General features: G+C 55.5%; 1 protein-coding gene across 5 annotated transcripts in view; it reads right to left on the reverse strand.

The window, feature by feature from the left end:
- Positions 1-774: 774 nt before the first annotated feature.
- Positions 775-14,126, reverse strand: part of LRRC8A (leucine rich repeat containing 8 VRAC subunit A) — a 39,285-nt gene continuing 25,933 nt past the window's right edge. For 4 of the 5 annotated variants that reach the window (XM_025359282.1, XM_025359279.1, XM_025359280.1 and 1 more), the window contains 2 exons: positions 10,876-13,040; positions 775-2,719 (listed from right to left, as the gene is read on the reverse strand). In XM_025359282.1, coding sequence (XP_025215067.1) covers positions 2,444-2,719; positions 10,876-13,032 — 2,433 coding nt within the window. In that variant the 5' untranslated portion in view covers positions 13,033-13,040 and the 3' untranslated portion in view covers positions 775-2,443. Of the gene's footprint in view, positions 2,720-10,404; positions 13,041-14,126 lie in introns of those variants that run through there. The other variant, XM_025359283.1, reaches the window with a different exon arrangement.

Consider the following 14,126-nt stretch of genomic DNA (forward strand, 5'->3'; position numbering starts at 1 on the left):
CGAAAAATACAAAAATGAGCCAGCATGGCCAGGCGCGGTGGCTCACATGTGTATCCCAGAACTTTGGGAGGCTGAGGCGGGTGGATCACAAGGCTAGGAGATCGAGACCAGCTTGGCCAACATGGTGAAACCCCATTTCTACTAAAAATACAAAAATTAGCCAGGCGTGGTGGCAGGCGCCTGTAGTCCCAGCTACTTTTGAGGCTGGGGCAGGAGAATCGCTTGAACCCGGGAGGCGAAGGTTGCAGTGAGCTGCGATCGAGTCACTGCACTCCAGCCTGGGTGACAGAGCAAGACTGTTTCAAAAAAAAAAAAAAAAAAAAAAAAGCCAGCATGCCCCTGTGGTCCCAGCTACTTGGGAGGCTGAGGTGAGAAGATCACCTGAGCCTGGAGAGGTTGAGGCTGCAGTGAGCCATAATCACGCCACTATATTCCAGCAGTGCACTCTACGTGACAGAATGAGACCCTATCAAAAAAGAGAAAAAAACCAACCAACAGAAAAATCCCTCATGAGTGCCCAACCAGAAGTGAGCAGGATGACAGAGAACGTATTGGCCATGGGATCCCCAGCCCGGGCCACAGCCTGTTACCTAACAGGTACTCCGTCCAGCTTACAACCTCCAGTAACTGCCTCCAAAGGCACAGAGTCTCATGGGGCAGAGAGATGAGCAGAGTTAACTCTCCTGTGGGTGCCCAAGCAAGGTTCCACACGGCCCAGCAGGCTTCAGAGAAGGGAGGGAAGAGGCCTCCCATGACAGGAAGACCTCCAAAGGCCACTTTCTGTTATAGATTTATTTGATACTGTGACCGAGTCTCCAAGTTCAGACCCACATGTAACGGATTGCTTCATGGCTGTCAGAGGCTAGTGTGCATTATTTCTGAGGATTATATCCAATGACACGACGCAGAAAACACAAATGGACGGACAGATGGATGGACATAATCATTAAGACAAGAGACGCTAAAACGTGCCTTAGTGTCCACGTGATTGATCTAAGGCGGGGACCCTTCTAAGGTGGGGACCCGAGTGACTGATCTAAAGCAGGGTGGCTTCCAGCCACCAGGCGCTGACTGAGCTGTGTGCACTCCAGGCACCGGGGAAGGAACTGGCTTGGAACCAAAGCCTGCCCTCCCAGGGGCGACCTCCCCATTCCCGGCCAGTCTCTAAATGTCTGCTCTTCATGAAGGACCAGGTGGCGACAGGGCTGATGGAAGCAGCGAGGCCAGCGGTGGCACTGGGCACACCCATGCGGTAGGAGGTGGGGAAACAGAGTCTGGGCGAAGTGGCTCCTTTTGGCTCCTTAACACTGTGCGTGGAGAGGCCGGGCAGGCGCGAGGAGGAGAGGTGGGAATGGAGCACCGTTCATCCGGGGATTAGCCAACCCGAGTCTCCTCCCTCCTTGGCAGCTCCAGAACATTCCCTTTGGCCGAGAGCCACATAAATGAGTGCCTGCCAAGACACATGGAGGAGAAAGAAAACAAGACACCAAAAAAACCAAAAAACAAACAAAAAAACCTCCCTGCCCCAGAAACAAATAGAATTCCTGGGCCAAGGTCACACCAGATCCGGAAGACACCCTGCACCCTGGGAAACGAAACACAGTTCAACGTCTGGCTGCTTTGCTCAAGGGAAACTGCCACCCCACCCTGAGACTCCAACTCACTGGCCGTTAGTGTCTTCTTCTTTTTTTTTTTTTTTAAAGTGTTTTTTTTCTTTTTAATACCCAAACCATCCATTTTCAAAGCTTTTTTTAAAAAAAGTTTCCTGATTAAAAACAAAAAACAAAAAACTAAAACTGCCACAAAAACTGAAGAGGCAAGCTCCAGGCCTGGCCTTTCCAGCTGGAGGCCTGCTCTCCCGTGGACTGCACCGCAGAGCCCAGCCCGGCACCGCTGGGTGACCGTCCCATGGCTGGTTCACCCCGGACCACTCTGCTCAAGTCTGGGTGGGCATTAAATGCCCGGCGGCATCACTAAATAAGGACAAGGGAAAAAGGCAGCCCACCCTTCCTTGAACACCTTCCATCTGGGCTGAACTTTCTTGGGAATGTATAAGTTACCTGGATGAAGGAGGTGGGAGATGGAAAAAAATAAATACCAAGAACTAAAGTGAGAGTCCCAGGACCTCTGGTGGCAGCTCAGCCCCTGGGGCAGAGCTGGCCTCCAGGTAGGAGACCCTGATTATCCAAATACTGCGCTCTTGAGACTTGCTCTCCTCGACAAGCGCTTGCCCTGGGGGGGCGTGAGTCTCAGAGGGAGAAAAGGGGCCAGCCCCGCAGATACTGTCCTCTCGCTCTGGCCCGACTCACAAGCGGCCCCAGGCTCCCGCCTGGCCACGATGCTGGCCTGGCTGTCCAGGAGTTCTGGGAGAAGCTGGGCCTGGCCCTCTGGGCCTGAGGACTGGCCGGTGGTCCCGCTGCTTGCTGTGCTGGGCCAGCCTCGCTCAGGCCTGCTCCTTGTCAGCCCTCCAGAGCCGCTCCTTCACCTCGGGCGGCAGCGTGTTGAACAGGTCCTCCTCCACCACCAAGCCGCTGCGCTTGAGCAGTGGGCACTCGCCTAGCTCCACGGGCAGGCACTCCAGCCGGTTGCCTCGCAGCTCAATCTGCGTCAGGTTGGTCAGCTCGCCCACCCTGGAGGGCAGTGACTGCAGCACGTTGTTGCCCAGGTGCAGGGCCCGTAGCTTCCGGCACTGGAAGAGCTCTGGAGGGAGCGTCTCGATCTGGAGGGAAAAGAGCAGGGGTGAGAGTGAGGTGGGTGTGGCTCGGACGGGGCCTTTGGGCTTCCCTTCCTTCTCTCCCCCAGATCTCAGCATCTTTTCTGATCCCCAGGCCCTTTGCACCAGCACAATCTGGGCCAAACTCTGGTCAACATGTGCCTGTGTGCCAGGTCTCAGCTCTTCCTCACTTCCTCTAGGAAGCCTTCCTCCAGCAGTTACTTCCTCCAGGAAGCCTTCCCTGATCTCCTGGGTCTCATGGCCCCTGTGTCCCCACTTGCAGTGCTTATCCTTCCATCTGTTACCCCCTAGATGTGGGCTCTAAGGATAAGACCTGCCTGCCTCAACCCCCACTGTCTTCCAGCACCTGGCCCTGGGAAGTATATCACATTGGCCAGCTGCTCCCACCTCCGTCCCAGGGCTCACCAGGAGCCAGGCTGTTGGTTCTGCCCAGCTTAAGAACAATTTACAAAAGCAAAACAGCATGCTGAGAAAATCCACCCCCTAGGCCGGGCGCGGGGGCTCAAGCCTGTAATCCCAGCACTTTGGGAGGCCGAGGGTGGGGAATCACAAGGTCAGAAGTTCAAAACCAGCCTGACCAACATGGTGAAACTCCGTCTCTACTAAAAACATAAAAATTACCCGGGTGTGGTAGTGTGTGCCTGTAATCCCAGCTAGTCAGGAGGCTGAGGCAGGAGAATCACCTGAACCCAGGAGGTGGAGGCTGCAGTGAGCCAAGATCACGCCACTGCACTCCAGTCTGAGTGGCAGAGTGAGACTTCATCTCAATAAAGAAAAAAGAAAGAAAGAAAGAAAATCTACCCCGTTAACTCTGAGAAGTTGGGAGAGTTCACTGATAGGGGCGAGAATCCCAGCTGTGTCACTGCCCCTTCCTGGGCCCCAGTTTCCTCATCTGTTAAGTGACAGGGTGGGCATGCGTACAGGGAGCCTCCTCCTGGCCATCTGGAGCCCGCTCCTTGCACTTTTACCAAACATGAACGCAGGAGTCCCCCCTTATCTACGGTTTTGCTGTCTGTGGTTCCAGTTGCCCACGATCAACTGTAGTCCAAAAATATTAAATGGAAAATTCCATATTTTTTTGTTTTTGGAGAGACGACGTCTCACTGTGTTGCCCAGGCTGGTCTCAAACTCCTGGGCTCAAGTGATCCTCTCACCTCAGCGTCCCAAAGTGCTAGGATTACAGGAGTGAGACACTGCACCCAGCCTAAATTTTGTAGGAGTCTTGGTTTATTGCCCAGGCTGGAGTGCAGTGGCGTGATCTCGGCTCACTGCAAGCTCCGCCTCCCGGGTTCAAGCGATTCTCCTGCCTCAGATTCCTGAGTAGCTGGGACTACAGGCACCTGCCACCACGCCCGGCTAATTTTTGTATTTTTAGTAGAGACAGGGTTTCACCATGTTGCCCAGGCTGGTCTTGAACTCCTGGCCTCAAGTGATCTGTCTGCCTCCGCCTCCCAAGGTGCTGAGATTACAGGTATGAGCCACTGCACCCAGCCAAAATTCTGTGTTTTAACTTGCATGTCACTCTGAGTAGCGTGATGAAATCCATCCTGTCCAGGACGTGAGTGGTCCTTTAGTCCAGTGTGCCCACGCTGTATCTGCTACCCACGTCAGTCACTCAGGAGCCACGTCTGTGATTAGATCGACTGTCATAGTCTCAGAGTGCTTTCAGGCAACCCTTACTTTACTTAATAATAGCCTCGGCCCGGCATGGTGGCTCACGCCTGTAATCCAGGCACTTTGGGAGGCTGAGGCGGGCGGATCACAAGGTCAGGAGATCGGGACCATCCTGGCTAACATGGTAAGACCCCGTCTCTACTAAAAATACAAAAACATTAGCCAGGCGTGGTGGCGGGCGCCTATAGTCCCAGCTACTTAGGAGGCTGAGGCAGGAGAATGGTGTGAACCCGGGAGGCAGAGCTTGCAGTGAGCCAAGATTGCACCACTGCACTCCAGCCTGGGTGACAGAGCGAGACTCAGTCTCAAAAAACAAAAATAGCTTCAAGGCCTGAGTGTACTATGCTTAATTTATAAATTAAACTTTATCATAGGTACGTGTGAATAGGAACAAACAGAACATATAGGGTTCTGCACTACCTGCAGTGCCAGGCATCCATGGGGGACCTTGGACCGCATTCTCTGAGGATATGGAGCAATTACTATTAACAGATGACACCCTTACACAGCTTAATGCATGGCAGGCTCACTCTGAGCACTGATACTATTAACTTATTTAACCAGCAAACTACCTATAAATACTCTGTCAATACTCTTCCCATTTTATAGATGGGGTAACTAAGGCCCAAAGATGCTGACTTGTCCAGCGGTTTAGGTGGTAAGTGGTGGAGTCAGGATTTGAACCTGGGTCAACAGCCCATGCTCTGGTGAACCGTCCACACTGTTAGCGGAGCAAGGAGCAAACACGGGGCTACAGTGGGTTTGTGTTGTGTCTCTTGGCAAACAGGAAGAGCCTCATGTATGCCAGTTTCTTCCCTGCCCTGCTGCGAGGAATCAGCTGGGGTCATGAGTTCTTACTACCTGTAAGTAAGGCCATGAGTTGAGCCTGCCTGTCCCGAGGCTGCCTCCTTCAGATGGGATGGGCAGGAGGGCAGGGGCCAGGAGCCCTGGGCCCTGATCCTAAGTAAGGATGATGGGGAGACTGCACAGCAGCCTTTCTGAGCTTGCTCTATCACCGCCCCCGTTTTCCTGCCAAGGAGACTGAGGCCCAGAGAGATGACATGCCACTCGTCTGAGGTTGCAGCCTCTCCGAAAGGGTCAGGAGAGAATGTACGTCTTACTTCCTCCCACTCAGAGCCCATCCTATATTCCCCTTCTGCCAAATACGGCACTCAGTTACAGGGTAACCCTGAAAGTCCCCTCCCTCTCTGGGCCTCAGTTTCCCCATTTGTAAAAGGCACAGGTTGGACTAGAAATGCCTCTGAGCTTGGACACTGTGGCTGAGGACCTTTTTGCAGACTTGGACCTCAACCTCACGGGCACTTGTTCTCTTCAGCCATTTTTGGAGGAGGACCCTTGTTCCTGGGGAGCAACTCGGCTTTCCCCGCAGGAAAATAAGCATGGCCAAGGTCTGGCCGAGTGCTTTTCCTTTTTTTTTTTTTTTTTGGGGGGGGGATGGGGAACGGAGTCTCACTCTGTCACCCAGAGAGTGCGGTGGCGCAATCCTGGCTTACTGTAATCTCCACCTCCCGGGTTCAAGTGATTCTCCTGCCTCAGCCTCCCAAGTAGCTGGGATTACAGCCGCACACCACCGTGCCTGGCTAATTTTTGTATTGTTTGCAGAGATGGGGTTTCATTATTTTGGCCAGGCTGGTCTTGAACTCCTGACCTCAGGTGATCTGCCCGCCTCAGCCTCCCAAAGTGTTGGGATTACAGGCATGAGCCACCACACCCAGCCCAGGTACAGTGGGTACTTTCAAGGAGGCTCCTCACCTGGGTATCTGACACTGCCACCACTGTGCCCAAGGATCAGGAATGCATCTGGGGTTGGGTTTGAGGTCAGCAGGGGCTGAAGGTCAGAGAGGAGACAGGAAGTGGGCTCTGGAGTACCCAGGGGCCACAGCCTTCCCAGAAAGTCCCCACTCCCACCCTGTGATCTCCTCTGCTGACACACGCAGTGGTCAGGGACAGTGGGAAAGCTCTGGCCAGCAAGTGGCAGAGCTCTGGTCCACATGGAGTCTGGCTCTGGAGCCCCCTCCCTGAAAGGGCCTCCTCCCAGGAACATGCCCTTCTCTGAGCCAGGGAGCCTTCTCCAGGCCCCACAGAGAAAAGGGGAGGTGCTCTCAGTTGCTCGGCTCCCACCACAGCCACACCCATCCTCTGGACCGATCCTCCTCCGCCGAGTGTTGAGTGTCGCCTGCCTGTGCCTTGGAGGCCTGAAGTTGGATCCCAATCCCCCAACTGCACCCTCTCCTACCTCTCCAGAGACTTCAGTGGGTTTCCATCAGCACTGAAAGGCCTCAACTCGACCTGATCTTTGAAAAGGACAACTCTCCCAGGAGCCTTCCAGGCCCTTCCATTGTCCTTGGCTCTCTGGCCTTCCCGACCAACCGCTGGAAAGCCGCTGTCTCTCCTCACTCCGCCTCCACGACCCGGTTTCTGCCCCCATCCACCCTTAACTCTCTGGCCAAAGTCACCAGTTCCTAATCCAGCCGACTCCCCAGGCCCCATGTGCCCCACGCTCTGGTCTCGCTCTCCTCTTCTGTGGACTCCTGTCCTTCTCCCTCTCTGCTCTCCCCAGTGACCGCGTCGAGAACCCCTCTTCACCCACGAGCGTGGAAAGGGTGACTCCTTGGGCTTCAGGCAGATTCAGGATGGTCCCTTGGACATCCCAGGGCCCCAGACACCTGACATGAGACACACCTTGGCCTCTGAAAACTGGGCCTCCTCCAGTTTCAACAATCCATGCAAAAAACCTCGAGTCACTCAGACCACCCCCACCATCAACTCCCGTCCCTTCGGATTCTGCCTCCAGCATCTCCCATATCCATCCATATCTCTCCATCCCTACCTGCCTTGGCCATGCCAGGCCCCATGGCCTTACCTGATGGCTAATCGTGGTCTCTGAACAGCTCTCTTCTTCTCTCCCACCTCTCACTCACCCCACCCCACACACTACGGCAAGAGGAACCTCACGCTGCAAGTCGGCTCATTCCTTCACCCACTCAATCACTAGGAATTCGGTCAACATTTGCTTGAACAAAAGAGCTAGATCTTAGTCATCAGAGCCTATGGGCTGGCAAGGGACCAGCTGTTAAACAAATGAAGAGACAACTGAAACTGAGGTGTAGGACAGGACCCCCATGCTAGCCAATCCCCCACCCGCCGTGCACCGCGTAGCCCCACCGCTGCTCTCCAGGATGCCCACATTCCTGGGCAGCCCATCTCACTGCTCCTCCCAACCAGAGCCTCCTGGACTGTCCCTTTCCCCTCCACCTGGCTTCCTCCTCCTCGTCCTTCAAGGGCCTGTTCCTCTGTGTTCCCAGGAATCTGGTGCTCCAGCAGAGCACCTACGCACTGTGCTAACTGCCTCGTTACTTGGCCTTCTTCATCCCTGTGTCCCCAGTGCCTTGTTCCATAGCTGGATTCTATGAATGCTCAAAATACATTTGCACAAAGGCCAGGCGCCGTGGCTCATGCCTGTAATACCAGCACTTTGGGTGGCCAAGGTGGGAAGCTTTGAGGCCAGGAGTTTAAAACCAGCCTAGAAAACACAGTGAGACCCTGTCTCTACCAAAAAAAAAAAAACCAATTTGTACAAATCAGTAAACAAGCGAACAAACGAATACCTGTCTTGTCAAGGCTTTCATTAGCAGGAGTATAAATCTGCAAAAACAGCACCCAAGGGCCTGGTCAGGCCACGCCCACCCCCCCTGGTCACCACAGGCCAAGGTGGCTGAGAAGGAGCCGTCAAGCCCCAGTGAGGAAGAAGAGGGGCTCAGGCCTCCCACTCAGAGTGAGGGGCCTGCCTGGGGTTGGCCCAAGTGAACTGTTTTCCCTATTAAGGCTCTGGTGTTCCAGGGGGTGGGGACAGGATGTGATTAAGCCGTGTGCTAAACAGGGTGTCCAGAGGGTCTCCTTCCTCTGGGACAGCACGCCTGCCGCCAGCTCCTTTCCTGAGGGGTGACCTCAGCCAGCAGGCACGACACTTAACAGGCAAGCTTGGTGGGAGGAGCTGGGGGTGGGGGACAGGATGGGGAGCCAGACTGGAGGCTCACACCCTCCCCCAACCAGGAGGACAGCCCCAGCACAGCACCTGGGACAGGGCAGGCATGGCAGGAGCTGTGAGGAAGTCCGAGCTTATCAAGGGCAGCATTGTGCTATGGGGGAGCCAGACGGTCTCTCCCTCCATAGATTAAAGAAGGGCTGGGTTTGTTCCGTGCTTCTCAAATGTGGCTTCTCCCCAGGGGACTCCAATTTTCCTGTTCAGTGGGCCTGTCCCGAAACTGCAAGAGAAAACCCTGCCCTGGTCCACTCTCCCGCTGTGCTCAAGTCATAATATGGGATGGCGGGAGATAAGGACTTGTCAAAATCCCTGATACATGTGGGTTGCAAGTTGCTCTGCAGGAAGAGGGCCCTGGGGAAGAGCGGGGGAAGAGGGGAGGAAGGCTTCCAAGCCAGCAGCCATCTGGAGGGCCTGAAGCATCTAGTCTGAGTGATGCTGGAGAAGGTATGTCCTGTCCTGGAGCCCGGGAGGACAGACAGGGCATTCCAGGGGCCACCTCCCTCCGTGCCCAAGGATGCTATAGACAGCTCCTGTTGGGAGGACTCAGCAGGTTAGTAGGAGGAGGACAGGCGCGTCATGCCCGGCACAGGGTGAACACAGAGCAGGTGCCCATGAAACCAACAGGGGCTGCACCGTGAGGCTGCTGCATGGCAGATGCACCCAACAGTAACAACCGAACTAAGAAATGCGGCTCCAGGGCTCTTCATTTTTTTCTTTTTTTTTTTTGAGACTGGGTCTCACTCTGTTGCCCAGGCTAGAGCACAGAGGTACAGTCATAGCTCACTGCAGTCTCAAACTCCTAGGCTGAAGTGATCCTGCCTCAGCCTTCCACATAGCTGGGACTACAGGTACATGCCACCATGCCTGGATCATTTCTTTTTTTTTGAGATGGAGTCTTGCTCTGTAGCCCAGGCTGGAGTGCAGTGGCCGGATCTCAGCTCACTGCAAGCTCTGCCTCCCGGGTTCACGCCATTCTCCGGCCTCAGCCTCCCGAGTAGCTGGGACTACAGGCGCCCGCCACCTCGCCCGGCTAGTTTTTTGTATTTCTTAGTAGAGATGGGGTTTCACCGTGTTAGCCAGGATGGTCTCGATCTCCTGACCTCGTGATCCACCCATCTCGGCCTCCCAAAGTGCTGGGATTACAGGCTTGAGCCACCGCGCCCGGCCGATCATTTCTGTATTTTTGGTAGAGATGGGGTTTCCCTATGTTGCCCAGGCTGGTCTCGAACTCCTGAGTTCAAGTGACTGTCCCACCTTGGCTCCCCTAAGTGCTCGGATTATAGGTGTGACCCACTGTGCCTGGTCAACTCCGGGTCTCTTCTTTAGCCTCTTGAACCTGGTGGCATCCCTAGTGAAGTTCACAGGGGCCCCGGCACAACAGCTGCTGCTGTGTCGAGGGCAGAAGTGGTGACTAACTTGGCTCTCCCTTCTGTCTCCCAGCCCCTGGCCTCAGGCTTCCTCCACCGCATGTCTCACTACGGAAATCTCCACCTGGATGTGAGGCCCAGGAAGACCTGCAGGTCCCCAAAAGGGGTGGAAGAGGGACGTTCCCCACAATGGCAGTGGCTTTGTTTCCATTTCGGAGACCAGACCACAGAGCCACAGGAGTACCCAGCCCTCCATCCACACTGCCTGCCTCCACCAAGGAGCCCTTGGATGGGGGCTTCCCCAGCCAGGTAAGAGACTGGCACCCACAGGCCACCAACAGTCTTGAAAGTTTGTCAAAGGTGTGGCCTCCCAAACTCCCAGTGACAATGATTTGCACAATTTCCTTTTCAGAAAGACAGGCAGTGACAAGCTAGCCCCATCTAAGCCCAACTCTGCCTTTGACACCACCAAAAGCAGCAGAGAAAGGTGTGTGAGTGATGCTGGGAGCTGCAGAGACCATCTGAGGCTTCCCCTCTGCCAGCACTGGCCAACCACACTGTGCTGGGTGGACCTGGATTGGCTCCTTGCCTCCAAATCCGACTGGGAACAAGTTGAGGAAGACATAAGCTCCAGGCTAAGTCTTGACTCCCACCACCCAGCTTTGTGAGAGAACCCCTGGGTTCGGACCTCCTGCCCATGCACATCCCTGCTGAAGAGGAACTCGGCTCAAGGTCACCTTGGGGGACAGATCTTGCCTGGCCATACAGTCTCTCCAGGCAGGAGAACTGCACCATTTTGGAGCAAAGACAGGCCCCAGGCCCAGAGATTCGGATTCAGCAGGCCTGGGGATGGGGCCCCAGGAGTCTGTCTCTGGAACAGAGCTTCTATCCTGGGTGGTTCTGTAAACCCCCAGTGAGGACCACACTCAGGGGTATTGACGGTCCCAGGACACTGAGCCTGCCGAGCGCCCCACCACAGGCCCCGGCCAGGCCGCCCGCCAGCCCACGCACAGAGCCGTGGCCGGGCCACTCACCCGGTTGGCTGTGATGGCCAGGTTCTGGAGGTTCTGCAGGAGGCCGATGTCAGCGGGGAGGAAGGTCAGGTTGTTGTGGCTGAGGTCCAGGTAGCGCAGCTTGCGGCAGTAGAAGAGCTGGGTGGGGATCTTCTCGATCTTGTTGCGGTTCAGGTAGAGGCGCTCCAGGTTGGTGAGGTTGCCGATCTGGATGGGGATGTAGGCGATGTGGTTGTACCACAGCTTAAGGCAGGTGAGGCGGTGCAGGTGCTGGAAGCTGATGATCTCCTCGATGGTCTTGAGGTTGTTGTCCTTGAGGTCAATCTCCTGCAGGTTGTGGAGGCTGAAGATGGAGTGGGGGATGCGCTCCAGGTCGCAGCGGATCAGCTCCAGCTCAGTCAGGTTCGCCATCTTCTTGAGGCTGTTGAGGACGATGAGCTTGGTGCCCTCGTTGTTGATGGACAGCTTCTGCAGGTGCACGCCCACATCTGTGACCACCTGCGGCAGCTTGCTCAGGTTGCTCTTCAGCCGCAGCACCTTGAGGCGTTTGAGCTCCCGCAGCCCATCAATGACGATGTAGCGGTTGTTCTCCGCGCTCAGGTTACCCGTCAGGTGCAGCTCCTCCAGCGTCTTCAGGCTGTAGATCCACAGCGGGATCTCCTTGATGTCGGTGAACTTGATGTGCAGCGCCCGCAGGTTCTCACGCAGGAAGGCCAGCGCGGGCGCCTCGATCTTGGCTGCCGTGTGGTAGAGCCACAGCTCCTTGAGGCCTGTGAGCTGGGCAATGCTGGGCGGGATGGTCACGTCGGGGATCAGCTCCAGCTTCAGGACCTCCAGCTCCACCAGGTCAAACACAGTGTCAGGGATGCCACTGAGCATGAACAGGTGCAGCTCCAGCTTGTCCTGCGCGTTCTTGGTGAGCCGCTGCCGGAGCTTGTCCAGCGTCCACTCGTTGTTGAGGTTCAGCTGCCGCAGCTTGTTCTCGCTCACCTCCGACAGGAAGACGGCAAAGCGCTTGGAGTAGAGCGGGTCGTATTGGTCGATGAGGTGCAGCATGAAGGCGAAGTCGTTCTTGACGTCGGGGATGTCGCTGTAGCTGCTCTCCTCGCGGATCGACTCGAACGAGTACTTCTTGAGGGAGCGCCGTAGCATCCACCACAGTGTGTACATGCAGATGAGGCCGTAGAAGATGACTAGGCTGATGTAGAAGGACGCCAGGATCTTGAAGAGTGTGGCCAGGGGGTGGGCACAGCGGTAGGTGCGGTAGCCCGTCAGGCTCTCAATGTCCACGGTGCAGTCCACGTCGAACTTGATGTTGTGCACGTAGTAGACGGTGTAGCAGATGATGAGGATGAACTTGATCACCTTGATGATGGTCTGCCGCATGTAGAGACGGTACACAATGTCCCCCTCCTCCACGTGGGTCCGGAACTTCTTCACCTTCTCAAACAGCGCCTTGGCCTGCTCCCCCTCCTTCTTGTCCAGCACGCCTGTCTCTGAGCGGTCCACAATACCCTGCTCGATCCGTGACTTGGTCCTCTGCAGCATGGGCACGGTGGCCTCCACGTCCTCACTGACGGTCGATGACTTCTTGTCCATGGAGCCATTCATCTTGCTGAAGGCCGGCTTGGGGTCGCTCTCCTCCACCACCGTCTCTGACAGAGCCCTCGTGGTCCAGGGCGAGTCGAAGCACTTCAGCAGGATAGACACAAAGTGCTCCAGCTTCGAGCTGGTGCGCGGGAATTTGAACCAGAAGTTGCTGCAGGCCAGGAAGATGAGCGTGTGCAGAAGCACCAGGTAGGGGAAGTACTTGGCGAACCAGTGCAGCCGGTTCTCATAGCACACGGCGTCCACGTAGTTGTACTGGTGCCGGTCCAGGTCATACTTGATGCCTGTGGGGCCCGTGTCAGGGGTCGGTAGAATGGTGGAATTGGGGTAGGTGGGCTCTGGGCCAGGGGCTGCCCAGCCCCGGAACGAGTCATTGCAGGAGTCCTTGGTGACCCACTTACAAGGCAGGCAGATCATCTTGTCTTGAGTGACCTGCAGCGTACCCCCGAAGACGGCGATCATCAGCATGACGATAGAGATGTAGTCCGTGAACACATCCCACCACGGCTTCAGGATCCGGTATGCTGGCTGCGTGTCCGCAAAGTAGCGGAGCTCTGTCACTGGAATCATGGCTCAACCTAAAAGGGACCCATAGGAGGGGGTTAGTGCAGGGTGGCCTGGCTTTCCTAGGACACAGGGGTCAGTGGAAGAAGACAATGAAAATTCTACCATTGTCCAAAATTCCACCTCAAATCTAGCTGGGAGCCAAAGCCTGCCCACTCCACAGGGCAGCCCACTTATCAGCCCTTCTGCAGAAAGCATGTGGCCACTTGGCTGGGAAACCACCCTGGGGGAGGCGGGCAGGCTCCCTATTTAACACACAGGAAGACTGAGCACAGCGAGATTAGACAGATCCCCAGTGCAGCCTCAGGGTTCTCTGCCCACCCCCTGCATTCCAGTAAGAGCATTTGGGAACTCCTTTCTAGAGCCCACCTATTTAACAAACAGACTGACCACAGGGACACACTTAAAACCCCCAGTTCACTGGGAACAAGCTGCTGTAAAGCTGCAGCAATGGGCTGGAGGGATTCCTGCAAAATATGAAAAAAGAATGCAACATGCAGAGGGGGTGCAACATGAACTCACTCCATAAAACAAAGAGCAAAGTTTAAAAATTCCACATGGTTCACGTCTGTAATCCCAGCACTTTGGGAGGCCGAGTCAGGCGGACCACCTGATGTCAGGAGTTCAAGGCCAGCCTGGCCAACATGGTGAAACCCTGTCTCTACTAAAAATAAAAAAATTAGCCTAGCCTACTGGCAGGTGCCCGTAATACCAGCTACTCGGGAGGCTGAGGCAGGAGAATCACTTGAACCCAGGAGGCACAGGTTGCAGTGAGCCAAGATTGTGCCATTGCACTCCAGCCTGGGCGAAAAGAGAGAAACTCCAACTCAACAACAACAACAACAAAATTCCGCATGGGGGCTGGCACAGTGGCTCATGCCTGTAATCCTAGCCTGTAATGCCAGCCCTTTGGGAGGACAAAGGGGGGGATCGCTTGAGTCCAGGAAGTCGCCTGGGTGACAGAGACCCTGCCTCAACAACAGATTCCACATGTGCATATAGTTATGTGTGTACAAGATTCTGGGAGCACTCGGAAGACCAAGGGTCACACAGTGGGTCTTCATGACAGGCTCCTGGGGGAGCGGCCTCAAGACAGGGGA

Source organism: Theropithecus gelada, chromosome 15, assembly GCF_003255815.1.
Source record: "Theropithecus gelada isolate Dixy chromosome 15, Tgel_1.0, whole genome shotgun sequence".
NCBI classification, from domain to species: domain Eukaryota; kingdom Metazoa; phylum Chordata; class Mammalia; order Primates; family Cercopithecidae; genus Theropithecus; species Theropithecus gelada.